Source organism: Gastrolobium bilobum, unplaced genomic scaffold, assembly GCF_033153095.1.
Source record: "Gastrolobium bilobum isolate Gb01-03AN ecotype WA unplaced genomic scaffold, APGP_CSIRO_Gbil_v1 utg21157, whole genome shotgun sequence".
Classification (NCBI taxonomy): Eukaryota; Viridiplantae; Streptophyta; class Magnoliopsida; order Fabales; family Fabaceae; genus Gastrolobium; species Gastrolobium bilobum.
In genome coordinates, this window is record NW_026899078.1 from 47,157 (window position 1) to 74,425 (window position 27,269).

At 35.6% G+C, this 27,269-nt stretch overlaps 2 protein-coding genes across 2 annotated transcripts; both read right to left on the reverse strand.

Moving 5' to 3' along the window:
* Window positions 1-4,309: 4,309 nt before the first annotated feature.
* On the reverse strand, window positions 4,310-23,735 carry LOC133287006 (uncharacterized). The gene is made up of 11 exons (XM_061484543.1): window positions 23,541-23,735; window positions 22,464-22,741; window positions 21,463-21,504; window positions 21,231-21,375; window positions 16,792-17,021; window positions 10,218-10,275; window positions 9,245-9,322; window positions 8,997-9,085; window positions 8,506-8,587; window positions 4,841-5,020; window positions 4,310-4,752 (listed from the first exon to the last, which is right to left on the reverse strand). Exons 2-11 carry the CDS (start codon window positions 22,628-22,630, stop codon window positions 4,609-4,611), a joined length of 1,215 nt encoding a protein of 404 aa, XP_061340527.1. The 5' UTR covers window positions 22,631-22,741; window positions 23,541-23,735; the 3' UTR covers window positions 4,310-4,608.
* Window positions 23,736-25,004: 1,269 nt separating this feature from the next.
* On the reverse strand, window positions 25,005-26,940 carry LOC133287008 (uncharacterized). Its single transcript, XM_061484546.1, has 3 exons — window positions 26,790-26,940; window positions 26,516-26,587; window positions 25,005-26,248 (listed from the first exon to the last, which is right to left on the reverse strand). Exons 1-3 carry the CDS (start codon window positions 26,938-26,940, stop codon window positions 25,005-25,007), a joined length of 1,467 nt encoding a protein of 488 aa, XP_061340530.1.
* Between the last annotated feature and the right edge of the window lie 329 nt (window positions 26,941-27,269).

The window sequence follows — 27,269 nt, forward strand, 5'->3', positions numbered from 1 at the left end:
TTAAGTATTCTAAGAAAATTTCGAATCTGAATTTCTGGGTTTTATTACACTAAAAGGTTAGAAAATTTCTCAAATTATTTTCAATCAATACATTAAAATCTTAAATTGCTATGGGTCTTTCAAAAAACAAGATTTTAATTATCTATTGACACAAAAATTGTTTGAAATTATTTCCTATAGCAAAGGAATTTCGTTCATAAATGTATTATAACAAAATATAAGGTTTATGAAAGTTTAATTCTTTCTTTAAATTAATATTGTTTCATTGATGTAAAATGAAAATTAGTTTGAAAGTTTTAGTGTTCCTGGTGTTTTTTCGTTGTTTTATGTTGTTTTTAATTCAAAAATCACATATTTTTGTGTCATGAAAAATTGCGACCCATGGTTTGAAAAATCATTTTTTAATCCTGCAAAAGCTCCCAAAAATCGCTCAAAAATTTGCTGTTTTGAGATGAATTATATTAGAATGTTGTTAGTTTGTTGTTTCTGTGTTGTTTTGTAATGAAAATCGTTAAAAAATTTGCTATTTTTGAGCTTTAACGAAACTCCCATGGTGGAACCCAGTTTGAGTGGGTCAACCCGCCAAAGGAAGAAGAAGACACTGCAATAGAGAAATTTCAAGAGGGGTTAGTTAGGGTGAGATTGTGAGAGAAACATCTATTTATATTTTTCACTAAAAAATCTTATGAAATCCACACCAATAGAAAATTCATTAAAATTGTAAGATTTTTGAATACCACAAGATTATTTTTCCTTTGTTTAAAATTTTGATTGAATACCAATGGATTTGGACAGACTCTAAAATAATCTTTTAAAATCCTAATCAAGTATCACGTGACTTTTTTTCAATCCTTTAAAATCCTAATTGAATACCAATGGATTTTTTTGTCCAAAAATTATAGATTAAAATTCTTTGAAATCTCAATCCCATACACTCACTCAGTCTCTTTTTACCAAAAAAGTAAAAATAAATTCCTTCTCTCTTTTAAGTCTCTATAATATCTTTGGAAGGAGCAAATATGTAGTGGTCCAAGACTATTGGTCCCTCATAGGAGGTTTGTTGTAGTGGGCCGGGTATATGTGAGCCCGTTTCAAAAATAGCAAATGATAGGGAGTGAGAGAGAATTTTTAAAGAAGTGAAGGATTGAAAGGGAATAAAAAAAATTTAAAAATAGAAGGACCACAAAAAAAAGTGATATCAGGTCACTTTAAAAAATTCCCCCTCACATAGAGAAAGGGGAGAAGAGAGGAGAGAGAGAAAGAAGGAGAGGGACTACTGAATTTATTTCCCTTTGTAAGAGAGTAACTTGCTACAAGTTCTCTAAGAAGCTTAATCTCCACTAACATGTTAAACATGAAAGAATATGTCCATCTTCCTAGTTTGATCATTATGCTCTTCGTGCTACTAACTAGCCATGAACACAGAATGTAGAGTAGTACTGAGCCTTACTCAAGGTGCAAAGGTGGCATGAATAGCATAAACAAACTAGATCTAGATTTTGCCAACTAATGCAAGATGAAGTTGCTTTCAGAGTTAGGATCTTAGCAATGGTGCTTTAGCTATGGCTGAAGGTGAACTAGAAGGTCTCTTGTTGAATTCTCTTCTTAATTTTTCCATTTCCCTTTTTTTCTCTGTGCCTCTGCCTTTCTTCATTTATAGACGACATTGCTTCCATATCAAAGACGGACACAGACGGGCTAGGGTGGACCGCTGCCCCCTTAAAATTTGAAAGAAAAAAATAGGAAGTTCACCGCTGCTTTTCTTGCTTACCATCCCCTCACTGCATCCCAATACCTTCCCAACTTGTTCACTATCTCAAAGATCACTCTATCTTCGCGGCAGGAGTGTGTAAAATAATCAAAAAACTGAACCGAACCATGAATAGAACTGAACCGCCCTTAAAATAATCGATTTTTAAAAATCAGTTCATGAACCAAACTGGTTTTTAAAGAACCAGTTCATGAACCGAACCGATTTTTAGAACCAGTTTAAGAACCGAACCATTTTGAACCGATCCGTTTTCAAACCGAACCAATTTGATTTTTATAACTTGATTTTTTAAATTTTTAATTTTTTTCTTTATAAAAGAGGGTCGACCCGAACCGGTTTCGAACCGAACCGAACAGTTTTCAACCGAACCGAATTATTTTCGAACCGAATCAGTTTTGAACCGAACCGGACCATTTAAACCAATTCGGTTTGATTTTTCAAAAAATTCAGTTCGATTCGACCCATGAAGATCCCATGCTCCCAGGTATCAAAATATTATCGTAAACTCCTGTCCTACTATACAACCATGGGTCTGTTTGAAAACAAGGGACATGTCGCATTATTCACATTATGGCTGACGGCATGTTTGTTCTGTGCCAATGTTTATGGTGTTTTTGGTCCTTAGATTTTGCTATTATTGAAAGAGCATGATAAATTCCTTGGTTTCAGCGGGAAAATAATTTATTTCCACATTGCTTGGAGGCTTCAATTATTCATCACCTGAGCTGCATGGTGGTAGAATCATCCAATCTCCTTTATCAAAATAGGTGAGAAACTAATGATACTGTTTATCTACAGGCTAATACGAGGGCTCAGCTCTTATGCTAGACAGTGGAATGCAAGTACCATGTTGATTATTTATTGTCTGCTTTAATAGTTTAATTTCAAAGCAATGTTTTTCTCATGTTATATGAAATAGAATTGTCTTACGTAGAAATATAATTAAGTGGGTCTCACAATTAAAAAGAAAAAAAAAAATGCTTGCTCAGATTTCGATGTATGTGTAACATGAGATAAGATTCCTTATGTAACATGAAAAAAACATTTCTCATAATTTCATTATGCTGCCATGAGTCTTTTTGCGTTGCCCTTTGTGTTATGTCTGGGAATGTTAGAAATACAAAACCCAATTTACCAACTCCACCTTTGGAAGACAATGTAATTGGTGCACCAGCTCCACCAATGAAAACATGTTATGATAATGTGTTAGGCAGACAAGTGAGAGAATGAGATTGAGATGAGCATAATCTGTCATCACTATTACAACTTGGAGCTTGTTTACTATGCTGTGGGAGCAACTGCTCCCTCTCTAAATGTAAGAGGCAAAAAAGATTAGAGGAAATTTGAAAAAAAGAACGGGGTATAAATGAGAATTAATAATTAATAAATAAGTGTGATCTATAAATTATAATTATTAGATTCGCGAAATCAATTATTAAGATTTGATGTCAAATGATTCTGTCCTTATATATATATATATATATATATATATATATATAAAGAAAATAAAAATAAAAATAAAACGGTTGAAACTTTTAAAAAACAATGTAAAACATAAGTTTTGTTGAAAAAAATAAAACGAATAAGATGACGGGTCTTATTATTTTTGCTTCGTTATAACTAATACTATTATAAGATTTAACGCGAAAAATTGAAAAAAATAAAAAAAAAATGTTTAAACGAATTCCATATATTTTATGGAAAATATTATTCTCCTTTCACATCAGACAACTTCTCTCATTTTCTCTCACTTCGATTTTTGTATCCCATCTTTTTTTCTTCTTCTTATAATGGTGGAATCCACCTATTTTCTCTTTACAACATAAGATAATTATCTTATGTAAAAGGAGATTAATAAAACCTATATTTTATTCCTGGTCTTATCCACGGCCTTATTCATTTTGCTTATTTTGTCGGTTTCTCTATAACTTTTGTCTTCTAGATTATTTACAATATGTTACAATCTTGGTTTTATCAAACATAGCATAATGATTCACGATTAATCGGATAAGAAGCTTTTTAAAAAAGAATTAGAGCATCGCAATATCCTTGCATATAACCCCCCTTTTTTTAGGTAGAGTACTTATAACCGGTTTAGTTAATATGTCACCAATTTTATTTTATTTTATTAGCAATTACTTACGTAATTCCGAACCAAAAATGGTAATTGAATAAAACTTCTTTTTTTTAAATGAATTCAAACACCTTTACAAGTATATTTAAATATACTGCACCACTAGAGATAGCCTAGTGGTGTTGGGTGTGTTTAGGGTGTATTAAGTGTGCGGTTCGATTCCTAGCTTGTAATGTCCAAAAAAAAAAAATATACTAGGAATTTCCACCAAAAACAAAAAGTATATAGTACGAATAACATTCTACATACAATACCACTAACTACTTTCGAGCTAATATGCCACAACTAAACTACTTTCGAGCTAATATGCCACAACTAAACTACTTTTGAGTTAATATGCCCACTAGTTTGACTTAATTATTTGATATAGAATATTTTCAAAAATAAAAATGTAATTAATGGAATACAAGTAACAATATACAACAGAGAAAAAAGATGTAAAATATAACAATAAAATCCTTTGATAAGATGTTCAGTGATATCCATTTCATGCAAATATGCATTATCAGAACCCAACGAACCATGATAATACTACACTAACAAGGGAAACAACTATGAACTAAGTAGTCTGCGCCCACATATAAAATGCAGCCCATAATAATCTGCTTTTTGTGTGAAATTGGATTGAAAGCAACACTAACAAATGACGTCAAAGAAATGTCTCTGCAATGCACACCAACTTAAAGAACGTAGCTTCAATCATTTACTGTGATAGCCACGTCAAAACTACCAACAAAGGAAGCATTAAAAGCAGGCCATAGCACACAAAAGCATCAATGCTTTCAAAAGTATTCACGTTGCTGAGAACAGTATTCCATAGTTGTCCAAAACTATCGTGTAGATATTCCTGCACAGTAAATCCAGTCTTACATGAGTTACAGCTTTACATGATAATAGTGCAAAACTAAAACTAATGGGGCATATATTAAATTCACCTCTGAACTTAAATTATTAAGTTGATCCTCGTCATCAGAGTTTGTGTCACTGTCGGAGATTGATTGATCCAAAGGCATAATGGATTTAGCTCCCCCAAAAGTTTTATTTGCCTGGGATCTGTAGGCTGAATCAGTGTGTATTGTTTCCATTACAGAGCCAAAGAAGTTTGTCACAGGTACCTAGAAAGAAGTGACACACTTCAATCAAACAAAGCATCCAAGAGAGTAGATATTATATCAATCATGATAATTATTGATAAATCATTTCAGGTAAAAAAAGTATTCAAAATGAGACTAATCCAATTAAACAAATAAAAAATTTGAGCAAAAAAGCAACATCTAAATAAGTTAAAAAAATAAAAAATAAAAAATAAAAAATAAAAAATAAAAAAAATCAAATCAAATCAAATTTCAGATCTTTATATATAAAAACTAATTCAATCCAAACCAAATATTACTTGTTCTCACTTAAGAACTTTCTTATTATATTCCATGCCAAACTTAATTACAAGACTTAATTTTGTATATATAATTTGTAAGATTGATAATTAATTTTGATTTGCATTTAAAATTTAGATTGGTATTTTAGTGTATTTTGATAAATTGGTTTGAATTTATATTTGTTAAATTTCAGTAAAGATATTAAGTTTCACCTACCCCAAAAAAAGTAATTCAGTTTTGTAATTGATGTATTTTGACAAATTTGAAATTTTACATTTCAATGAATTTGAATATTACAAAAATTTGAAAAACAAAGCCAATTCAAACAGATTTAAATTGGTTTGAATTAGATTTATATTTTGAATCAAATTGATAAGATGTTATTATTAAAAAAATTGATTGAATTGTATTGATCAACTTTTTTTTCCTCAAAACCGATCTAATCCAATCCATAAATATCCCTAATTACATGTAGCGAAGCTTGTAAGCACTGAGCTTAAATCACCCGTCCACAACTCGGCACGAAGAAATATACAGATATTGCCAAAAATTTTGAAACGACAGTAAAGCATATTAAATACAGTAGCAGAAACATATTAAAACAACATATCCGTCCCTATATAACATTGATGGGTCCGAAAGTGGTGAGTAGGTTAGCTTGTTTGTTAGGGAAATCTTCTAGAATATTCTTAGAGAAGATAATAAAAGGAGAGGGAATGTGTGGAGCGGGGTAGGCATGGATTAAGCGAATATTTGGGGGAATTGGGAATCTCTCGGAACCTAGGTGTGTTGGTTCTAAGGGTGAGCTTTTGAGTTTACTTTTCTGCAACTAGTGTTTGTAAGGAGCTTGTCTCCATTACTGTCTTCTTCAATTTCAGATTAATAATATTAGGTTTCATCAATTTGATATCAAAGCACTCCCGATCAAGGGGTGCTTCTGGTCCAAACCTTTGAGAAAATGAAAGCCACGAGAGGAATCAGCAATTCAGAGCTCAAGGAAATGTTGATGAAAAAGGTGAAAATCATGAATGAAGCATTAGAGAAGATGATGCAGAGCGTTAAAAAAAATGGAAGAAAAAGAAGGAAAGAAAGAAAAAACATCAGCTGCCGATGAGGAAAAAGGAGAAGATGATGTAGAAAAAGAAGAAGAGGAGGTTGTAGGAGCAGAAGAACGAGCTTGTAGGAGCCGAGGACCGAACCCTAACTGTGTTGATGGAGGGAAGGTGAGGTGGGAACCCAAGTGACAATAGGAGGGTCAAAGTCAACGGCGAAAGGTGGAAGAAGTGACGGCTCACATTTTAGGGGATTGACATTGGAAGAAGACGAGGTAGAAGGGGAAGAAAAAGATGAAGCAGAAGGAGAAGCAAAAATCAAAGAAGAGGAAAAGGATAAAGAAGAGGGTACAGTTGCATAATACAGGGAATACTGTGAGCTACTGTCGGCGCTACTAGCACCTTTTCTCAATGGCTTGAAGGAAGAAATTGGAGATGAGGTCGGTTTGCATGCGTTGACAGATTTGGAACAAATGATGATGATGGCGCAACGAATTGAGGAGAGGGACGAAGTGTTGGAGAAGATAACTCAGACGCTGGGTCGAGAAAGTGGATCTCATAATTCTGGGCCTGGATTGAACCATCAAACACGGGTTGCACCTATGACCCATACTAACTACCAGGGAAGGGAAATACATGGGGGTGCTGAATAAGATTGCGATTTGAGCTTAATGATATTACATGTGGGTCCAATTCAAGAAGGAAAAACAGAGGAGTTAGGCCTCACTTATGGCCCAATGAACTAAACCCTACACAAAAGCAGGTTTTGACTAAAGAAGGTGAGGGACAAGGGTCAATGCAAGGAACTTTTGTAGGTAACGCTGCAGACAGTGATGGGCGTGGCACGCGCTTCAGGCGGTTGTCGTCGGAGATGGTGGATCACCAGCGATAGAATCTCTGTTTTAGGTGCAATGCACATTTTTCTGTGAACCAAATATGCAGGAATCCACAGTTTCTGATGATGTAACTGGGGGCAGGAAGCAAAGTCGAAGATTTGGGGGAAGATCTTTCACGCGTCAGTGGGGAGGATATGGCTATGCGGTTGAGTGTGCACACCATCATAGAGGTAGCATGTGAAATATGAGGTGTGAACATGTCAAAATTTGCTGCAATGGAGCAGACCCGTATGCTTGCAAAAACATTGGCCCAAAATGGTGTCCCTAAATTTCAGAACTCAGTTTCTTCAATTTGTATCAAAAATGAGCCGTGGTGAGTTGATTATTGATGACAATCAAGTTAAAGAGACTACATTATCTGCACCTGGTGATTGGACAGCAGAACACCAGCAGCAATAAAATCATGGACCTGATCATGGGTGAATGAGTTTACAACTGAAGGACAGGAGTATATATTGGTTGATGATCAGTGGGTTAATCAATTCTCAAAGTTTTGAATGGGACCCGGGTGGAAGTTCTTTCACATCACCTATCATCTCTCTTCACCTTGAGGATAAGGTTAGTTTTGAAGGGGGAGTATTGATGGATCTAAAAGTGATGAGTAGGTTAGTTACTTTGTTAGGGAAATCTTCTAGAATATTCTTAGAGGAGAGAATAAAAGGAGAGGGAATGTGTGGAGTGGGATAGGCATGAATTAAGTGAATATTTGGGGGAATTGGGAATCTCTCAGAACCTAGGTGTGTTGGTTCTAAGGGTGAGCTTTTGGGTTTATTTTTCTACAATTAGTGTTTGTAAGTAGCTTGTCTCCATTACTGTCTTCTTCAATTTCAGATTAATAAGGTTTCACCAAACATGCAAGCAGCTCATCTTTGTTAAAGGGTCACAAACCAGTAAACAACCTAACATAAATGGGTATAGATTTTTGCTTGTTTACTACTCCATAGAGGTAGTCAGGTAGTTTAACAAAATGATCTATACAATAAATTTGATATTTGAATGGAGGTGAATAATAAAAAACATTGTACAAATAGATAAGCTAGAAATTTGGAGCTTGATTTATGAAAGGCATCACTAAATTTCATGACAGGAATCCAGTTTACACCATATAATGTCAGAAAAGTGTCAGATAGCAGCAAAGTGTGCAAAGCAACTGATCTAATTATTTACCAAAACCCCCAACTGATAATAAAGAAAACTAGAGTCCTCACCACATAACGATCAAATTAATTTTATAAAACAGAGCAAGAGATTCAAAGTATGTCCATAACTTTATTACCTCCTCTAAATGGCGTTGGTATAGGTCCATTCTGTAATATGCAGTTGACATCAACAACTTTGGATTATATGAATTGAAAAGACTGCAAAGAAAACACAAAAATCCCAGAGTAAACAATCTAGCCTTCAAAAGAATATAATGCTCCATTGCTTGACATGCTCCAAACAAAATTTCAATGTTGGGCACTTCAGCTGCTCGACTACCAACGTTCTTAACAAATAAGAGGGGTAATTTTTTTTTTCTTTGTGCATTTACAAATGATAGAACATATGAAAGCTGTTTTACCAAAAATGGGTCAATTGAGTTTTTAAATTTTAATCAGTCTAAATCATTGGATTTTGAAGAGAACTGTTGCAACCCAAGATTAAGAAACAGTGAGAAGAGAGTCGAGGCAATTTTGGTGTAAACACACATACTATATAGATCTACACTTGATAGCGAGAAAAAAATATATATTAATCTGAAAAGCTTACAAAACAATTTTCGCGTACCTGCTCAATGAGGCATTGTCATACATATTCAGCCTCTCAAAGAAGGCAAGGGTGTAGAATGTAAAACGGTCAACAACTGAAACACCAACCTGTATTATATTTTAAAGAACAAGAACAGAAGACGATTTTAGTTGTGCAGAACCTGAACCTAAACATGAAGAAAACCAATGGATAAACTGTAGCAAATTATGTCAAATAATTGTGTGAAGGATGCACAAAATGGTTAACACTATTAAATTCATTCATACATCTGAATCCAAGTGATGTGAATATGAATTCTCTCCTTTCATGCTACTTCCAATTGCCAAAACACCTGGTGAATGAAGCTGCCAAGCTCAGAAAAAGGAGAACCAAGTCAACAACAAAACTCAGGGAAGAATAATTAGCTAGACCCAAATAAAAAAAATAAAAAAAACTTATTATCACATAATAAGAAATTATAAATTTTAGGACACTAATGAAACAAACTGACTTGCAACGACCTATACATGTTAATAATACATACACTCTAAATGCTTTATCAATTTAATAAAGGCAGATTGCAAAACTAGATTAGGAGAAGAAAAGAAACAAAAAACAGAAGCACACTGGGTGAAGTCTAATTCTTTGCATTTCATAATATGAAGTTTAAGATAAGGAAAATATGCTATACAATTAGTCCTGCAGGTATATATGTTTTCATTGAGATAAAGTTAAAAATTCAAGTCTCAGTATAGGATATTTGTAAATCCTGTTTCATCCAGATTATGTAATTGCCAAAGCAATGCTCATGACTGAAAGCAAAGTAACCACCATTTATGCAGAAGGCAAATATTTCAGAATAGACTCTTGCTTTCTTTATATCTTCATGCATATCCTTAACCATCAGATTATAAGCCATTCAACAGCTTCAAAACAGCCTAACAACAAAGAAATAAGTGCAACTCCAAGTTTCAGACTTCTAATACCCCAATACCCGTACTGTTTCACCAATGATTGAAAATATGATCTTCGCACCAACTGCAAGGACATCACTCAACAAAATAAAATCTAACGACAAACACAAGGCTGCATTTAACTTAAGGTGGATATCAACTCTAAGACAAACATTTTGCACTTCAATGGTAGTGTTTATTGAATCTAGACAACTAATACTCAAGATAATTTACATTGACACTTCATGAGAATTGGCATAGGAGTTTTCTAGAAATGGAAACCATCAGTTCAAAAGCAATTTCAGACCTGTGAGAAGAGAGTCGAGGCTTGGCAGGTGTCTACCATTATCAGCAGCTCCTTAAACCTAACAAATCCCATTATGAATAAAAACTGAGTTCTTTGTCCAACAAAGAGATTATGATTTGATGATTACAAATGTCAGTCACTGATAAATATAATTATAAAGCCAACGTTAAGATATAAGACTCCTACAATAATTTTATTACAAAAAGTTTAAGTTTCATAGAATATTTTTCATAAAACAAAAATATAATCTTGAACTCATTGAACCATATCAGTAGAATCTCCATCATTATATGTAGCCATCCATATCTCCAATAATGATAAAGCATATGCAGTCAGAGCCCTTATTCTTTAGTCTATATGTTGAGGGATTGTTCCATTCATTTCCTCTTTATTTTTGTTGTTTTCTGTTTTGTACGTTTGTTAAACAGTAAAAGGTTGAGGAATCATTATGATAGGAATAAACAGTAAAAGGTTTATAATGGGAAGGAGCATATGGAATTGGGGCATGTTTGAAATGTGTTTTTAAAAACAGTTTTTTATTTTCAGACAAAAAAAACTTGTTTGATAAAGTCTGTTTTGTAAAAGTAGTTCTAAAAATTATAACTATTTTTAGTTTTTAGAATCAAATTTAGAGAACATATCTAAATTGTTTTTATTTGTGTTTTGGTTTTTGACTTTCAAAACAAAAACAAAAAACACCTATTTTATTAACTATTCTACAAAACAGTTTTAAGAGCAAAAAACACAAAACACAATCAACCAGACCCTTGGTTTCCCCTCCATGCCAACATGGGTAGTGGATAAAGAAGGGGGTATCTAGGAATTGGGGCACTGGAAGGTCTTGGGAGAGTCCAGAGTCTTCAGTACTCTGGGTTATCATTTTCTTTTCAGCAATATCATTTTCTTTTCTGCAACTTTCATATCATGTAATTTTCTTCCTTCATTGGTGTTAGTACTGTTCTTGCTGATTCCATTCAAGAATCAGCAATAATTAATACAAATATTTTCTGGCCTTTAATGTGTTATGGTTCTGGTTTTATCCTGTAAAGTGCCAATTCAAAACAAAAACTTAAGTAGTTATATGAAAGCACTTTAATGGATTTATATTTTATATTATATTTCTCTAATATGCCCCCTTACACAAAAGCTCATTGAACTTGAAGGGTAGACAATGCACAGGTCCACCTACCCATGCTAAGAAACTCTACAATATTTAATTATTTATTAATAGAATGGAGGCGATGAGGATCAAACTTTAGATCGCTTGTTCATAAATGCTCTGATACCATGTAAAACGTCAATTCAACCTAAAAACTTGAGCTGTTAGATGAAATCACATTAATGATTTTAGATTTTAAATTATATTTCTTTAACAGATCCTAACAAATGATATAAAAGTTCTCAATCTGGGGGGTTATGTAACACAAGAATGGAGGTTTGGTTTTTAGCTTGGGAGGAAAAACACAAAAGATGCAAGGAAAGGAATGAAATGGCCTCGCAACTCCTTCATGGAATTCTTCACAATCATGAAGAGAGAAATTCTAGATCAGAGAAATTGAAATCGCGAAAACACGAGGACTGTAATATGCAAAGCCATGGTGATATGAACATTAGCCACCACCAATTCCAACCTTTGCCACTAATCAAGGGAACAACGCTCACGATATAGTGAGTAGTAATCTCATTATGCATGTTCCCAGGATCAAGATTAAATGGGCGAAGTCAAAATTGGCTCCGATGAAGGTTTTTGTATGGTCAAAAGAGAAGGAAGAAGGGGGGAGAAGCAACAAAACCATGGTAGCAGATAGGATTTCAAGAAACCCAACCATTGTGCCACCATTATTGAGCTACTAGACTTGGTGTTTCACAAGGAGGAAGGTGGGTCTTCAACATGCAGTTATGAGTGGAAGTTGCAGCTAGGAATGCAAGAAATTTCAAGGAAGGATAAAATTCATCAAAAAAGGGAATACAAAAATTGGGCAAGGTGTTTGATGGGCCTGCAAGTGGTGAGTGGGTTAGTTTGTTAGGGAAATCTTCTAGAATATTGGAGAGGGAATGTGTGGAGTGGGACAGGCATGTATTGAGTGAATATTGGGGATTTAGGGATCTCTTAGAGCCTAGGTGTGTTGGTACTAAGGGTGAGCTAGGGGTCTTTTGGTGTATTTTTCTACAATTAGTATTTGTAAGAAGCTTGTCTCCATTACTGTTTCCTTCAATTTACAGCCAATAAAATTGGGTTCCATCATTTTGGTATTAGGGCATCTTTGATCCGGAGGTGCTTCTGGTTCGAAGTTGTGAAAAAATGAAAACCATGGGAGGAATCAGCAATTCAGAGCTCAAAAAAATGTTGTTAAAAGTGGTGAAGGTTTTCGATGAAGCAATACAGAAGATGGAGTCACAAAGCTTTGAAATTAAGGAGAATAATTTTGAACATAAAGAAGAAATTGAAGAAGAAGAAAGAGAAAAAGAAGATGTAACAGAACCAGAGGAAGAAGAAGGGAAAAATAATAAAGATGCAGAGGATACAGAAGAAGACACAGAAATTGGAGCAAACAAGATAAACAAAGAAAAAGAAGCAAAAGTAGGTGTTCAGATATATAAAACCATTAATGTAACATCACCCAATAGCTTAAGCTTTTGGGTTGAATTGGTTATTTACATGGTATCAGAGCCTCGTGTCCCGGGTTCAATCCTCACCGCCCCCACTTTCTCTTGTGAAATTTCTTAGCACAAGTAGATGGGCCTGTGCATTGTCCACACTTCAAGCCCGGTGGGCTCTCGTGTGAGGGGGCGTGTTAAGATATATAAAACCATTAATGTAGCCTCACCCAATAGCTTAAGCTTTTGGGTTGAATTGGTTCTTTACAGTAGGAAACAAAGAAGAAGAAGCGAAATCAAGTGCTCGAATCGAAAGCATGAGTAGCATTGGAATCGATTATAATTTATTGGTCACTACTTCATCCTCTGGTGGTTGTGTTTTCCAGATCGAGTATGTTGCCCAAGCCATCAAAAACATGACTGTTATTGGGATCAATCGCAAAGATGGGGTTGGGTTGGGCGTTGAGAAGCTTATTCCCTTGAAAATGATGCTACCAGGACGAAATAATACACTCCACTCATCGACACTTTGGGATGGCTGTAGTAGGATTAGCAGTTGCAGAAGAAGATGATGACAATGCAGTAGGAGAAGAAAATGAAGACGCAGAAGAAATTGCATAAGGAGAAGATGCAGAAAAAGAAGAAAAAGAAACCCAGCCATCGATTTGTATGCGAGTGGAGGAGAAAGAAGGGGCATTGGGGAAGATGAACACCAGTATGGGTTCGGTGACTGGGTCAGGAATTGGGTATCAAACGTGTTCGACATTAACAACCCGAATAGTAAATTCGTTTGGAAACCATAATGCTAGTGGAATGGGCTAGGGCACTAGAAATGGGTCCAATTCATTTCAGCAAGAGCCCACTAACACTAGTTTGTTAGGAAAATCTTCTAGAATATTCTTTGAGGAGGGAATAAAAGGAAACGGAACATGTGGAATGGGAGAAGCATGTATTGAGTGAATATTGGGGATTTGGGGATCTCTTAGAGCCTAGGGGTGTTGGTTTTAACGGTGAGCTAGGGATCTTTTGGTGTGTTTTTCTGCAATAGGTGTTTGTAAGGAGCATGTCTCCATAACTGTTTCCTTCAATTTATAACCAATAAAATTGGGTTCCATTAGTGTTGGTCTATTAAGCCAAGCCCAAATTATTGTCAAAATGTTTTTAGCCCAAACCAATGACATGGCTACCTTTTTTTTAACATATTGTGATGTTTAGGCTAGTGAGCCCATACTTCAGTATGAACCCAGTTGACCCAAAATACCTTGGTCCTATCCAGCTAACCCGTCTGTGTTTTTTTCCAAACATTACATAGAAACTACGTACATTGTGTGTCGATTGGATCGGCTGTTGCTATGATCCTTTTGCTTGTTTCACTTTCATCAGTTGGTACCATGTCACCATCCTACTTTGCATAACCGATGTTCTCATCCGCATAAGGTTCACCCTTGACAGCTTATCAGTTGCGGGTCACGCATGACCCTTATAAGGAGAAGGAAATAATCTAAGCCTGCTCTTGCAACTCTTGGCTGATGGCATCATTCTGTAATATCTAGCCAATAAGCAAAAGGTGTCTCTAGAAGGTTCGATTAGCTATGGTGAGCAAAGCATGACCAACTCGAAACGCATCAGGTCCCTATGAAGCACCGATTCGTTAAAAAAAAATTCTCCGATGTATCCGATACGCGTCCCAGACGGGTATGCTTCTGACACCGCTTTTGAAGTATCGAATGGGTCAACGGCTTCGATACGGTCAAATGCAGTTTTGAGAATTTTTAAAAAATGAAGGTCATTTTCTAACGGACGATTTTGGCCCAGAAATACCTAAATCGAAATCTCACTTCTATACTCACCTCATTCAAAGTTGTCTCTGTTCTTCCTCTTTGGACGCCGTTGCTGTTCCTCCTTCTTTGCTCCAGCGATCTCTTTCAGTGTTCCTCCTTGGCTTCGTGCATATGCTTGAACACTAAATCGTTCATTTTTTCTCTCGCTTTCCTCCAATACCCACATCCAAAGACTTCTTCAGTAGATACTTCTCTACTACTAAATCGTTATTTTACTGCTTTCTCTGACTCTTAGCTGATACCTCTCTCTATTTGCATGTGTTGATGTGCCTTTGGGTTTTGTCTCTGCTGGTTTGACTTTATCCTTTGTCTCTGTCAGTTATCCTCATTCATTCTTTTTTTCTTTAATATCGTATATGAAGAGCAGAGCATTAATAATATTGTATATCGTTTTTTTTTTTTGGAAACATTGTCTTTATCCTTTGTCTCTGTCAGTTTCTCTTTTTTATGTCATTGTTATTATTATTGTTCAATAATTTTTATTTTTATTTTGTATTATGTTAATTATTTATGCTTTTGTCTTGATTTTTTTTATTGTATGGATAATTTATTATTTGTGTTTATGATTTTCTTTTTATTATATTTTGTTAATGTGAACTACACTCTATATTAAAAATATTATTTAATACTAAGACATATCGGAACGTATCGAAATATTAGTATTTTTGAAGTAACGTATCAACGTCGCGTGCCGGGAACGTATCGAAAACACCATGTCGGTATCGGTGCTTCATAGTCATGTCCTCAAATCTTGGGTGCAAGCTAAAGCTTATGGAAGAAATCAATCAGCTTGATGGTGAATTGCATGATTGCAATGAGTACATTAAGAGCCCTAGATTATTTATTAATTTAGAATCTCTCATTGCCCAGTCACAAGAAGGGTTTAATTACCATAAAGTAGGAAGAGCCAAATTGTGTGATGAGAGGAAGTGAATATGAGGCAAAGAGAATGAACTTACAGTTGAAATTCAAAAGCTGAGAATAGAAGTTGAGAAGACTAAAAGGAGCCTTGATTAGGAAATTCAGGGTAATAATAACAGAGGACTGTATGTTCGTGAACTAAGTGTCACTATTCAAATACATCCAGACTTCATGTTTTCTGCCCCTGGTTGAGATTTGCTTTGTTGGTCTTATCATTGCAAGAGATTTGGTATGTCTCACCACGAACTGCTACAAGATGAAAGGCTACTTGGTTATATGGAGGATGTCTTTGGTTGATTGGGTAAATTGTTATCACAATTGAAGGATATTGAATGTGTAGAGAGCATATCCTTCAATCATATTGTGACCTATAGAAGGTTTGTTGAAGAGAAAAATGAGGATGTCAAAGAGCTTGCTTCGGTGTCTGCTGAAGCCACTGGACTTAATGAGGAAAATGTTTCAATCCTAAAGTTTAATTGAATTCAAACTGGCTAGAAGTCCAGAGGAAATAGTTGTAAATGAAGATAATGTGAGAAAAGTTAGTCTATATCCCAGTGATGTTGTGCTCCCAAAGTTTACAAATGGCCTATGCACACTTGAAGTTTCGCCTATGGATGGCCAGAAATTTACAGAAGCACTCCATGCTCATGGAATTAATGTTCGCTATATTAATCCAGCCTATGTTTAATTTCTAAGGCAGTCTCAATCAGGTAAAGGTTTAAACTAGGAAGGGGCATAGAGAATTGGTTTTCCCTCCATGCTGACATGGATAACTCAATCAGGTAAGAGAATATTTGGGAAGATCTTTTACGATTATTTGGCTATAGGTTATATAGGTTATATAGGGGTAGCAGGGTATCTTGGAATTGGGATATTGGATGGTCTTGGGAGAGTCCAAAGACTCTCTAATACTCTGGTATATCATTTTATTTTCTGCAACTTTCATATTATGTAATTTTCTTCCGTCATTGGTGTATGTACAGTTCTTGCTGATTCCATACAAGAATCAGTCTTAGATTCCTGTTTTCAGGCTTTTAATCTGTTCTGGTATTGGTTGGATCCAAACACATTATTTTACCTTCTTTTTGCAAGTTTTTAACTTCGTCTCAATAAATCTTACTTTATTATTTAGAAGAAAAAAATTATTTTTTCATTTCATGAATACAATTTACAATTCAAAGGTCACGAATAAAAAGATGAATAAGAATCCATACCTGCGCTTCTCTTTCATTTGTTTCACAGCATCAGCTAAATCATGACTTTGAAGCTCTTCTGAATCCTGAAACTTCAAAAACTCATCACCTCCATGCCCAGTCATATAAAGAAGAATATGACTTCCTTCATCACTAAGAAGTCGCTTGGACCTCGGAACAGCAGTCTCATGACGACCAGTTAGCACCCGTAGAAAGTTTTCCACTGTCACTTCATATCCACGATAATCTACCTGAGTGATTGCAGGCAAAAATGATCATCCTCTAAAAGATACTACATATTAAGAGCACTAAAACAAGTAGAAAGAGACAAACATTTTCTCTTATAAATATTATAAGAGATAGAAGTACAGTTAAATGAGAGAAGAAAATTAAACATGAGGTCTTTTCAAGTCATAACTGCTTTGCACATTATAACACTAGTACTTTATCTGCTAAGAGAAAATAACATTTATTGTGAAGATGAACACAAAAACATTACATGTTAGTAAAATACATTTTCTGAATGTGAGTACATTTCTCAGGAAGACATACTTAGGTAACTATCATAGAAGTTACAGGCTTACTGCTAATAATTTATTCCAGTATAACTGCTTAAAAGATGAACTAAACAACTTTATGGCAAAATATGACCTGACTCATAAAGTTCTCTACCATACCCAAGCTAGCTCAGTTATTAGGCTGATACAAACCTTGGGAGAACATCAACACAAAAGCTAGCTCATGAGATAGGAGAGCACAAAGTCCATATAAACACCACACCAGAACCTTATGTTTCCAATGTGGACTCCAGATCTCATACCTTGGAGTAGGATCGTAACATTCCACCACGCTCCGCAGCCCCAGCGCCACGCTGGCTGGCTTTACGCTAGTCTTTTTACTAGTCCTAGGCGAACACTGCAATGCCAGTGTCACCACCCACGCCACTCGATTGCAACCGGGAGACATAGTGGAAGACTCTTATACCAATTGATACAAACCTTGAGAGAACCTCACCCCAAAAGCTAGCTCATGAGGTAGAAGAACACAAAGTCCTTATAAACCCCGCACCAGAACCTTATGTTTCCGATATGGGACTCTGATGGGTTTATGGGCTGAAAGGGATGAGACGTTTGTTAGTTTGTTAGGAAAGTTTCTAGAATATTCTGAGAGTTTGAATATGTAAAGAACCAATTCAACCCAAAAGCTTAAGCTATTAAGTGAGGGCCTCTTTAATGGACACCCCCCCCCCCCCCCCACGAAAGCCCATTAGGCTTGAAAGGTGAATGATGCATCCGGCCCAGCCTACCTGTGCTAAGAAATTCTATAAGAGAAAGTGGAGGGCGGTGAGGATCGACCCATGACTCCGAGACTCTGATATCATGTAAAGAACCAATTCAACCCAAAAGCTTAAACTATTATGTAAGGGCCTTTTAATGATTTTATATATCTCTAACAGGATAAAAGGAGAGTGTGTGTGTAGTGTGAGGGGCCTGTATTAAGTGAATTTGGAGTGGGATTAGGGGAAGGATTTCTTTGGGGCCTAGGTGTTTTGGTTTTGGAGAGTGACTGAGGTCTTTTGAGTTTATTTTCTGTATTTTATCTTTGTAAGGAGCTTGTCTCCATTTCTGTTTTCATCATTTTCAGTTTAATAAAATTAGATTCCACCAATTTGGTATTAGAGCACTACAATCCTGGGAGTGCTCTTTGATCCAGATCTATATAAAATAAAAAATAAAATAAAATGGGAGGAATTAGTGATTTAGAGCTTAGGGAAAATTTGAAAAAAAATTATAAAAGCGTTCGAAGAGGCAATAGAGAAGATAGAGAGGCTTAGGCTTGAATACGAAAAGATGAAGTCTCTGAGTTTTAAAAAATTCCAAGAAAAAAAAAGAAAAGAAAGAAGAAAATGCAAAAGCAGCAAAGGAGAAAGAAGAAGACGATGAAGAAGAAGAAGCAAAACACAAACAGAGAATCTGTAAAGAACCTTGGGATACACCACCCCAAAAGCTAGCTCAAAGGGTGGGAGTGCCCAAGGCCACATTAGTTGCCCACACAATCAATGTGGAACTATATATCTCAACACGCCCCCTCACGCAAGAGCCCTTTGGGCGAGAAGCGTGGAATTGCACAGACCCAATTTTTGGTTTACCTTTTTGTGTTTTTTATTTTAATTCCACTTGAAAGTGGAGGGCCGTGAGAATCGAACTTGTGACCTTATAGTCAACGAACCTTGGGATACAACCAATGTGGGACTATATATCTCAACAGAATCGAAGGAACAAAGGAAAAAGAAAAAGAAGATGAAGAAGAAGACGAAGGAGAGCGAGACGAAGAGAAGAAGCCAGAAATCATGAAGACACAACCTTCAACAGAGAAGTAGGTTTCTTCAACTATGGGTGTTGGTGGTGGAAAAATAGTGCATGACGCTAAGAAGGAAAAAGGAACCAGGACTTCTAAGATGAAAGAAGAGTCGTCAGCACCAGGTATGATGCAAATCAAGGATTAACACGAAGATGGGTCTCAAGGGCCAAAAAAGATTTTCAAGTTCTTTTCCATTAATGAGGGTGGTTCAAATCCAGATATCACAGAGGAAAAAAAGAAGAAAAATATAATGGGAAAACTGCAAGGAGAATTAAACATGGAGGCAGAACCAAAATATGACTCAAAGAGAGAGGTTTTCTGTCTTAGCTATATACAAGATGTGCTCAAGATCGTGAAAAGAGTAGAGAGGATGGAGGTGCAAAAAAAAAAGGTCGCAACTGGAGTAGAGGGTATGTATGTGGAACAAAACCCACCAACGGCTCCACCACCACTGTAGTTGCCGGAACCAAGCACTCACGCGGCAAATGAGGGGTCATTTCTAGCGGAACAGCCATGGGTGTGTATTCGAGAGATACATCGCAAAGGAGATCGAGGGAAGGTGCAGATTGGGTCAATGTGGGACCTAATCTTGGATATGGTCAAGGAAAAGGGTATAAGCAAGGATAATGGAAAGGGTTGGGTCAAAAGTCCGATGGGCCAAGCCTAATTTTTCAACAATGACTTGCAAAAAATGATTCGAATATATGATACATTTTTTGGGCCTAGATGTCAGCTTTGGTGGGGCTTGGGTACAGCCAAGGGGGTACGCATATTTCCACCTCAAGAGAAACCCTTGCGCTGCACTGTCTACGTTCATGAGTCTACAATCGAAGACTGTTTTTTGGGTAGCAAGGCCATTGAAAACAGGGCAATCTGCATCTAGCTATGGGACCCAGGTGGAGGCTTCTCTCACATTTGTTCCTCACCTCTTTCTTCACCTTGAGAACAAGGTGAATTTTGGAGGGGAAGTATTGATGGGCCAGCCTATGGGCTGAAAGGAATGAGAGGTTAGTTAGTTTGTTAGGAAAGTTTCTAGAATATTCTGAGAGTTAGGATAAAAGGAGAGTGTGTGTGTAGGCTGGGGGGCATGTATTGAGTGAATTTGGAGCAGGATTTGGGGAAGGATCTCTTGGGATCTCTTTGGGGCCTAGGTGTGTTGGTCTTGGAGAGTGAGTGACGTCTTTTGGGTTTATTTTCTGCATTTAATCTTTGTAAGGAGCTTGGCTTCATTTCTGCTTTCATCATTTTCAGTTTTATAAAATTAGGTTCCACCAATTAGGTTAGCTCGTTTGTAAGGAAAGTTTCTAGAATATTCTGAGTAAGGATAAAAGAAGAGTGTGTGTGTAGTGTGGGAGGCATGTATTGAGTGAATTCAGAGTGGGATTTGGGGAAAGATCTCTTGGGATCTCTTTGGGACCTAGGTGTGTTGGTCTTGGAGAGTGAGTGGGTTCTTTTGGGTTTATTTTCTGCATTTTATCCTTGTAAGGAGCTTGGCTCCATTTCTATTTTCATCATTTTCAATTTCAAAAAATTGGTTTCCATCCGACTCCAAGTCTCATACCTTGGAGTAGGATTGTAACATAGGCTCATTATGTAACAAAACCTTGATATTGATTTTAATTACATGATAGCACCACATGAGCCTCCATATTAAAATGTATGCATAATTAAATATTATTATGTTTCAATCTATTTATAAATCAAATTGAAGGAAGATCTTAAAACTTTTAAATATTTCATATCTCAAGCATACAGATATAGTCAACGAAGCAAACATACAGAACCTCTGCTCAAACTCATGTACTATTAAAAAACAATGTTAAAGTTACTACAAACAATGTTAAACTTCTGGATAAGTTTCACCCAGCTAATCTGCAGCTTTGGAAACTAAAGTTACTACAAACAATGTTAAACCACATTTTGGAATGTAATGTTTAGATGAAGAAGTATCAAATATACAAATGATTCACCTTAGTGTTTGTGATTTGTAGAGCAAAAAATCTAAGCTTTGTAATGAGACAGAGTGAAAGCTAATAATAGAGATCTTCTCTACACTCTATAGAAAATTCATACATAAAAATGCATACCTAAAAGCTCACCTCCACATTGTCCCCATATAGATTAAGTCTATGGTTTTCATTATTAAAAACTTGGGCAGGGTACTTGTTTCTTGCATTACACGCCATGTCATCTGCTAGCATGAGTATAATCCTCTCATCAGGTATTCCTAACCGCTTAACTGTTCTGAATGAGACAGAATTCATAATGACCAATCGATCATAACCATGCATGATTCAAACAATCTAAAATAAGGCTAAATTAGATACTTACCTATATAATGACAAAGTATTGGCCATATGTCGATAATTAAACCTGAAAAAGGAAGCAGCACATTTAGTATAGTAACTAACCATGTTATACCACTGAAACCTCAAGGTACACTGTAGTTCAAAGTTCCTATATAAGCCACATAATCAGTTGCAGAAGTGCTCAGTAAAAAACTAGACAAAAATACATTTTTACTAAGTATTCTATTTTTCATTTAAAGAGGCGAACCGGAGCAGTGGTAAAACTATTCCTTCATGACTGAAAGGTCATGGGTTCGAATCCAGAAGACAGTCTTTTTGCAATTATGTAAGGTTAAAGCTGCATACAAGTATTACCTCCGCCCCACACTCTCTAGTCGGGTTTAACGAGGAGTGGTTATTCTATTTTTCATTTAAAATTATTTTTGCCAAAGATGCTCCGCAAAGAATTAGCGCATATATGGGAATAGTTTGTTTTGGAGAAGTAATCAGTTCTTTTTCTCAAGCTCTGTCACGAAGTTCTTGATTAAAAGCTCTTTTTGGCCCCAAAATAAGCTAATCGAAACACGCAATTAGACAAAAACTAAAAAAAATAAAGTAAAACACTTTGTAGTTTTATAAGGGTTTTTTTACTCATAAAATCATAACTAAGACCCAATTGAGAAATATAACAAAAAGAGTAAATACCCTTTTTCGGTCCTCAGCAAATTTTACGATGCCCGCTTTAGTCCCTAGCAAATAAAAAGGCTATTCGTGGTCCCTAAGAAATTCAAAGTGGATCCATTTTAGTCTTTTTGAGGGACTAATGTGGGTCTTTTTTGAATTTGTGAGGGACCATGATTTCAACTAAATGGATCCATTCTGAATTTCTTAAGGACCACGAATAGCCTTTTTATTTGCTAGGGACTAAAGCGGGCATCGTGAAATTTGCTGAGGACCAAAAAGGATATTAACTCTAACAAAATTAAGTAAGATATTGTTGTTCAAAAGAAATACTTATAAATTAAAGATGAAACCCTGATTTACCAAAAGCGAGATGTGCAGACCAAAACAGCCCAATTATTAGTGTGCATCGTAGTCTCAGAAGAAGATGACGAGTATGCTACAGAGTAGCTGATATTTCTCAGAAATAACAGCAATATCACCAGTACTTTCATAGGGATCTTTAAAAAACTTGAGATGATAAATCCCATGCTTTTATCCAGTTATTCTCACATCAACTTTACCAAATTTATTGTTCTTTTACACATGCAATTGATTGTCTGTTGCTTCTTTTCTTCCAGTACCAAGGAAATGCTCAATAACTGCAAACAAAATTCAGCCACCACAAATCAATCCCAAAAAACTAATATATCTTACATTTGACCTAATCAAATATCCGATGCAGCTTAAAATACTAACAAATTAAAACAACAAACTAGAATGATTCCGTTAAAAAAATCAGAGCTTCTTAGCTTTATAATTCATTAAAAGTTATTAGGCATGTTAGCCCACACAGCAGCAAACCAGACGCCACTGATAAATAATAATCCATGAATCAAGATTAACTAAAACCATAAAATACAATCTCTGAAAAAGTTAACGAAAGAATGAGAAAACAACCTAGAAAACTGCATATTAGAATGTGAAGCAATTAACTCTTTCAATGCCTAATTAGCAAATTGATTTTCCACTATCAATACCAGTCAAGTTAAATTGCCAATAATAGCAACCAGAGTTTGAATGCCGGAATGCCCCAGACCACATTACACTAAATTCCTCAACACCTGACTCACAAAATGACCAAAGCTTCAATTAATGGAATGGAACATGGTATTACAGAGGAGGGTTTAAGGAAAAAAAAAAATATATGCATGAAACTAGAGCATACAAGACAAACGAGGAAACAGCAAAGCAACAAAACATGAAAGATAGTTTTCACTTGACTAAAGGTTCATTTCTAGAAATTAAAAAAAAAAAAAAAAAAATTAATAACAATTTTAAGCATACACTGTAAAATGAAAGCTAGGAGGATTTATGAAAATGCCTAGATATGTTCCTTTTCTGTTTTAGATTCCTGTGATGTTGCTTTGTAAGGATCATTTGGCTCATACAAACACGCACCTAATTGAGTTTGATGTCGGAGGGACTATAACTAAATTAGGGCTGGTTCATGCGAACGGCGTCGTTTGTGGCTGAATTTCTGTAGCGCCGTTCTGTGCTTCAGTTATTCCGGCGAGATCGACGAGCTCTGGTGATTGGTGGCAGGGGCTGATCGCTGGGCTGGTTGTTCCAAGTTCGGGCTGATCGCTGGCTGGTTTCCTTGGCCCGATGTACAGTTTAGTTTTGTAAAACTAGTTATCACACAAATATAAATTAATTAATTAATAAATAAAAGTCCCAAGCTAACAAAGCTTGTGGTCAAGGAGGCAAATCACGTGGGTTATGTTATTCTCCCTATCATTTTTAACTATAAGTCTGGTTTAGATAATCTAATAAACTTAGATGAAACTAGTGTATTACCCGTGCGTTGTATGGAGGAAAAAAAATCGATTTGTTTGTCTCGTAAACACTAACGCAACACATGCAAGTATATTGCTGCATTTTACATTGTCATGTGGTCATTCAAAAATTACGAAGTTTGACTCAGCTTCTGTAAGTATTTTTCGGAGATGATCAGAACATTTAACAACATTTTTGTATGATATATCTGTAATAGAGTAAATCATAATAAACATAATAACGTAACATGTGAACAAAAAATATTTAAATGATGTGCTTGACATGAAGGTAATAAGAAAGATGTCGAACCTACATTTGTGATCCTTCGTCCTCTTAGAAATCAATGAGTAATAATCTACAAATGAAAGTATGAAAAAAAAAACATGAATATGTGAGTACAAATAAAAAGTGTTATAACAATACATCAATATATTGATGACCATGGAATACTGTTTGTTCAAAAATAACAGTTAACAATATACCATGTGTGCATGAAATACGATTCCTGCATGAGAAATAAAAAGTAGCAGTTAAAAAAACCAAACGTCAAACCAAACAGCAACGAAGATAAGTAAAAAAGCACTCCATTGCCATTTTTTTTGTCTTTACCTGTACCAAACAGTGATGTTATCTCCTTGTAGACAGAAGAAAATTTACTACATTAATCTTTGAAATACTTCCTTGTAAACTATATTAAGGGTACTATTTGTAACACAACCATTTTCATCAAGTATACCCCCACAACCATTTTTTATGGAAATAGCAATCCATAAAAAAACACCTATATTGAGATCAGATACAATAAAATTATACCCCCAAGGAATTACTGAATAACTTATTAGAATTGATATGACTGATATGGACGGTCCAATACTAAATAAACGAATATCCCCTCTTGATGGAATGATATTCTCTTTGAAAAGCAGTTTTGTTCCGTCTGCTAGAGCTTGAAGAACTCCAAAAGGGCCGGCGTATTCAGGTCCAATACGCTGTTGTATACTTGCAGATATTTCTCTTTCTAACCATACAATTGCTAGTACACTTATTGTGATTCCCAATACAAGAAGAAAAATGGGGGCAATATCTTCAATCCATGCCATGCTTGCTCTTTACTCTAGACAGTGCCACATATAATTGCCCATGAGTGAAGACAGACTTAGGGAGATAAATTGCAACATGCGAAAGAGATTGTCCTTGGCTCTTATTGATAGTCATGGCAAATAAAACAATAAGGGGGAATTGTCTTCTTTTGAAATTTATAGGAAATGTGTGACTTGATGGGTTCATCATCATTCTAGGGATTAACACAGTTTCACCTATATTACTTCCTGTAAGAACAATTGCCTCAACAACATGATTCCCCAATTTTGTAATGAGCAGCCTTGTGCCATTGCATAAACCTTTGGACTGATCAATATTTCTCAATAACATTACTGGAACTTTAACCTTCAAGGTTAATTTATAATCAGGAATCCCTGAGCACAAGAGTGTATTTAAGATCTCAGGTGTGAATTCATCATCCTTAACGGAGGAAGCCACATCTTGCTTCAGAATTTTATCTGAACTCAAAAATGTCCTTTCTTCACCAGGAATCATAGATATCAGGTGCTCGTTCAACATAGAAACATCGGACAATTTAGGAGTTAGAATAGCACGTTCTTTGAAAAATGTTGGATCTAGAATATTATCCAAGAGATTCGGATAAACAAAATTAACCATATCTGAAAGTGGATCTTCTGATTCTGTAATCAATAATTCATCTGGAATTGTTATCATAGATTCTTCGTCTTCATCATCTCCAAGATCACCATCCCCAACTTTAAGTAGCCACTCAGAAAATTCTTTTATTTCCTTCACATCATGAGTGGTACTTCCAGAATTAAGACGCATGTTCTTGGTCAAAGTTAATAAATGACAATGGAACCATAGATGAGAAGAATTTATGGTTGCATTTACTATCTCCTGTCTGTTGCCATGAGGAATGACAGGTAATATTTGCCGAAAGTCACCTCCTAGAACAACAATTTTTCCACCAAATGGCATATCAACGCAGCTCGTGTCAGAAAATCTAAGAACATCTCTAAGTGTTCTATCCAGAACCTCAAAACAAAATCTATGCACCATTGGTGCTTCATCCCAAATGATTAACTTCGTTTTTGACAGCAACTCAGCTATAGTAGAATTTGGCTTTATATTACACTTTGAATCTTCATTGATCTGAATAGGAATACGAAATCTAGAATGTGTTGTTCGTCCTCCAAGAAGCAGAAGGGAAACAATTCCGCTAGAAGCAACATTAAGTACTGTTTCAGCTTTTGATCTAACAGATGCTGAAAAAGTATTCCAAATAAATGTTTTTCTTGTACCACTGAATCCGTATAGGAAGAATAACCCTCCTTTACCAGCTCTAACTGCCAAAATGATTTTGTCATAAACAACTCTCTGCTAATCAGTGAGGGAATTCAATAGTCTTTGATGCTCTTCTCCCAATGAAAATCTATCATACATTAATTTATCAACCACTAATCGATTATGTATATCAAGCAACGATTCACTGGTGATGCGAGGCATTGATGGGTAATCAGAGAGTCATTTACCATTGCTCTGTAACACCTTATCAATTTCAGCAAGTGTTATGTTTTTTATACTTTCTTCTGTAAAAAGCGCATCTGAAAAACCATAAAATACAAAGAAAAAAAAGCTAAAATTAACAAAGAGAAAGGTATAAAGGAAAGAACAAAAGCGAAATAAATGATAAAGCAACATATGCTGAATTCGGGTAAAAAAAAAGCGAAATAAATAGTAAAGCAACATATACTGATTTCGGTTTTTTAAAAATATAAATGTGTTAAATATTATCATAACACGTACCTTGATTTCGTTCATAATCTAGAAGTCCTAAAGAATAGCAGGCATCTTTAAATGTAGGAAAAAACACGCCATTGATTGTTCTAAGATCTTCATAACTGGTACACCCCCCTTTGAAAAGTAAGCAACGTGCGAAGATAGGAATCTTCTCCATTATTGGCAGAAAAACGATTTATTCTCCCAATCGAAAATCCTACTTTTCTAGGATTCCATTCATGTGTTTGGTTTTTGTAAACAAATTCAGTCGGGTACTCTGCATAAGTTAGATGCCTACCTTCTGGATATTTTTTATTTGCATCCATCCAAGACTCAAAGATTGATAGTCTAGACTCCGCCCTTGTCTTGACATCAGAAATCGAAGCATTATCACTGAAAGTAATGTTCTTTTCATTGGGCAAGTGAAATGGCAATCTCTGAACATGGGGTGTCTGGAATGAATGTTAAATCCAAAAATTCTCCAAGCAGCTTCACATGCGGAGACAT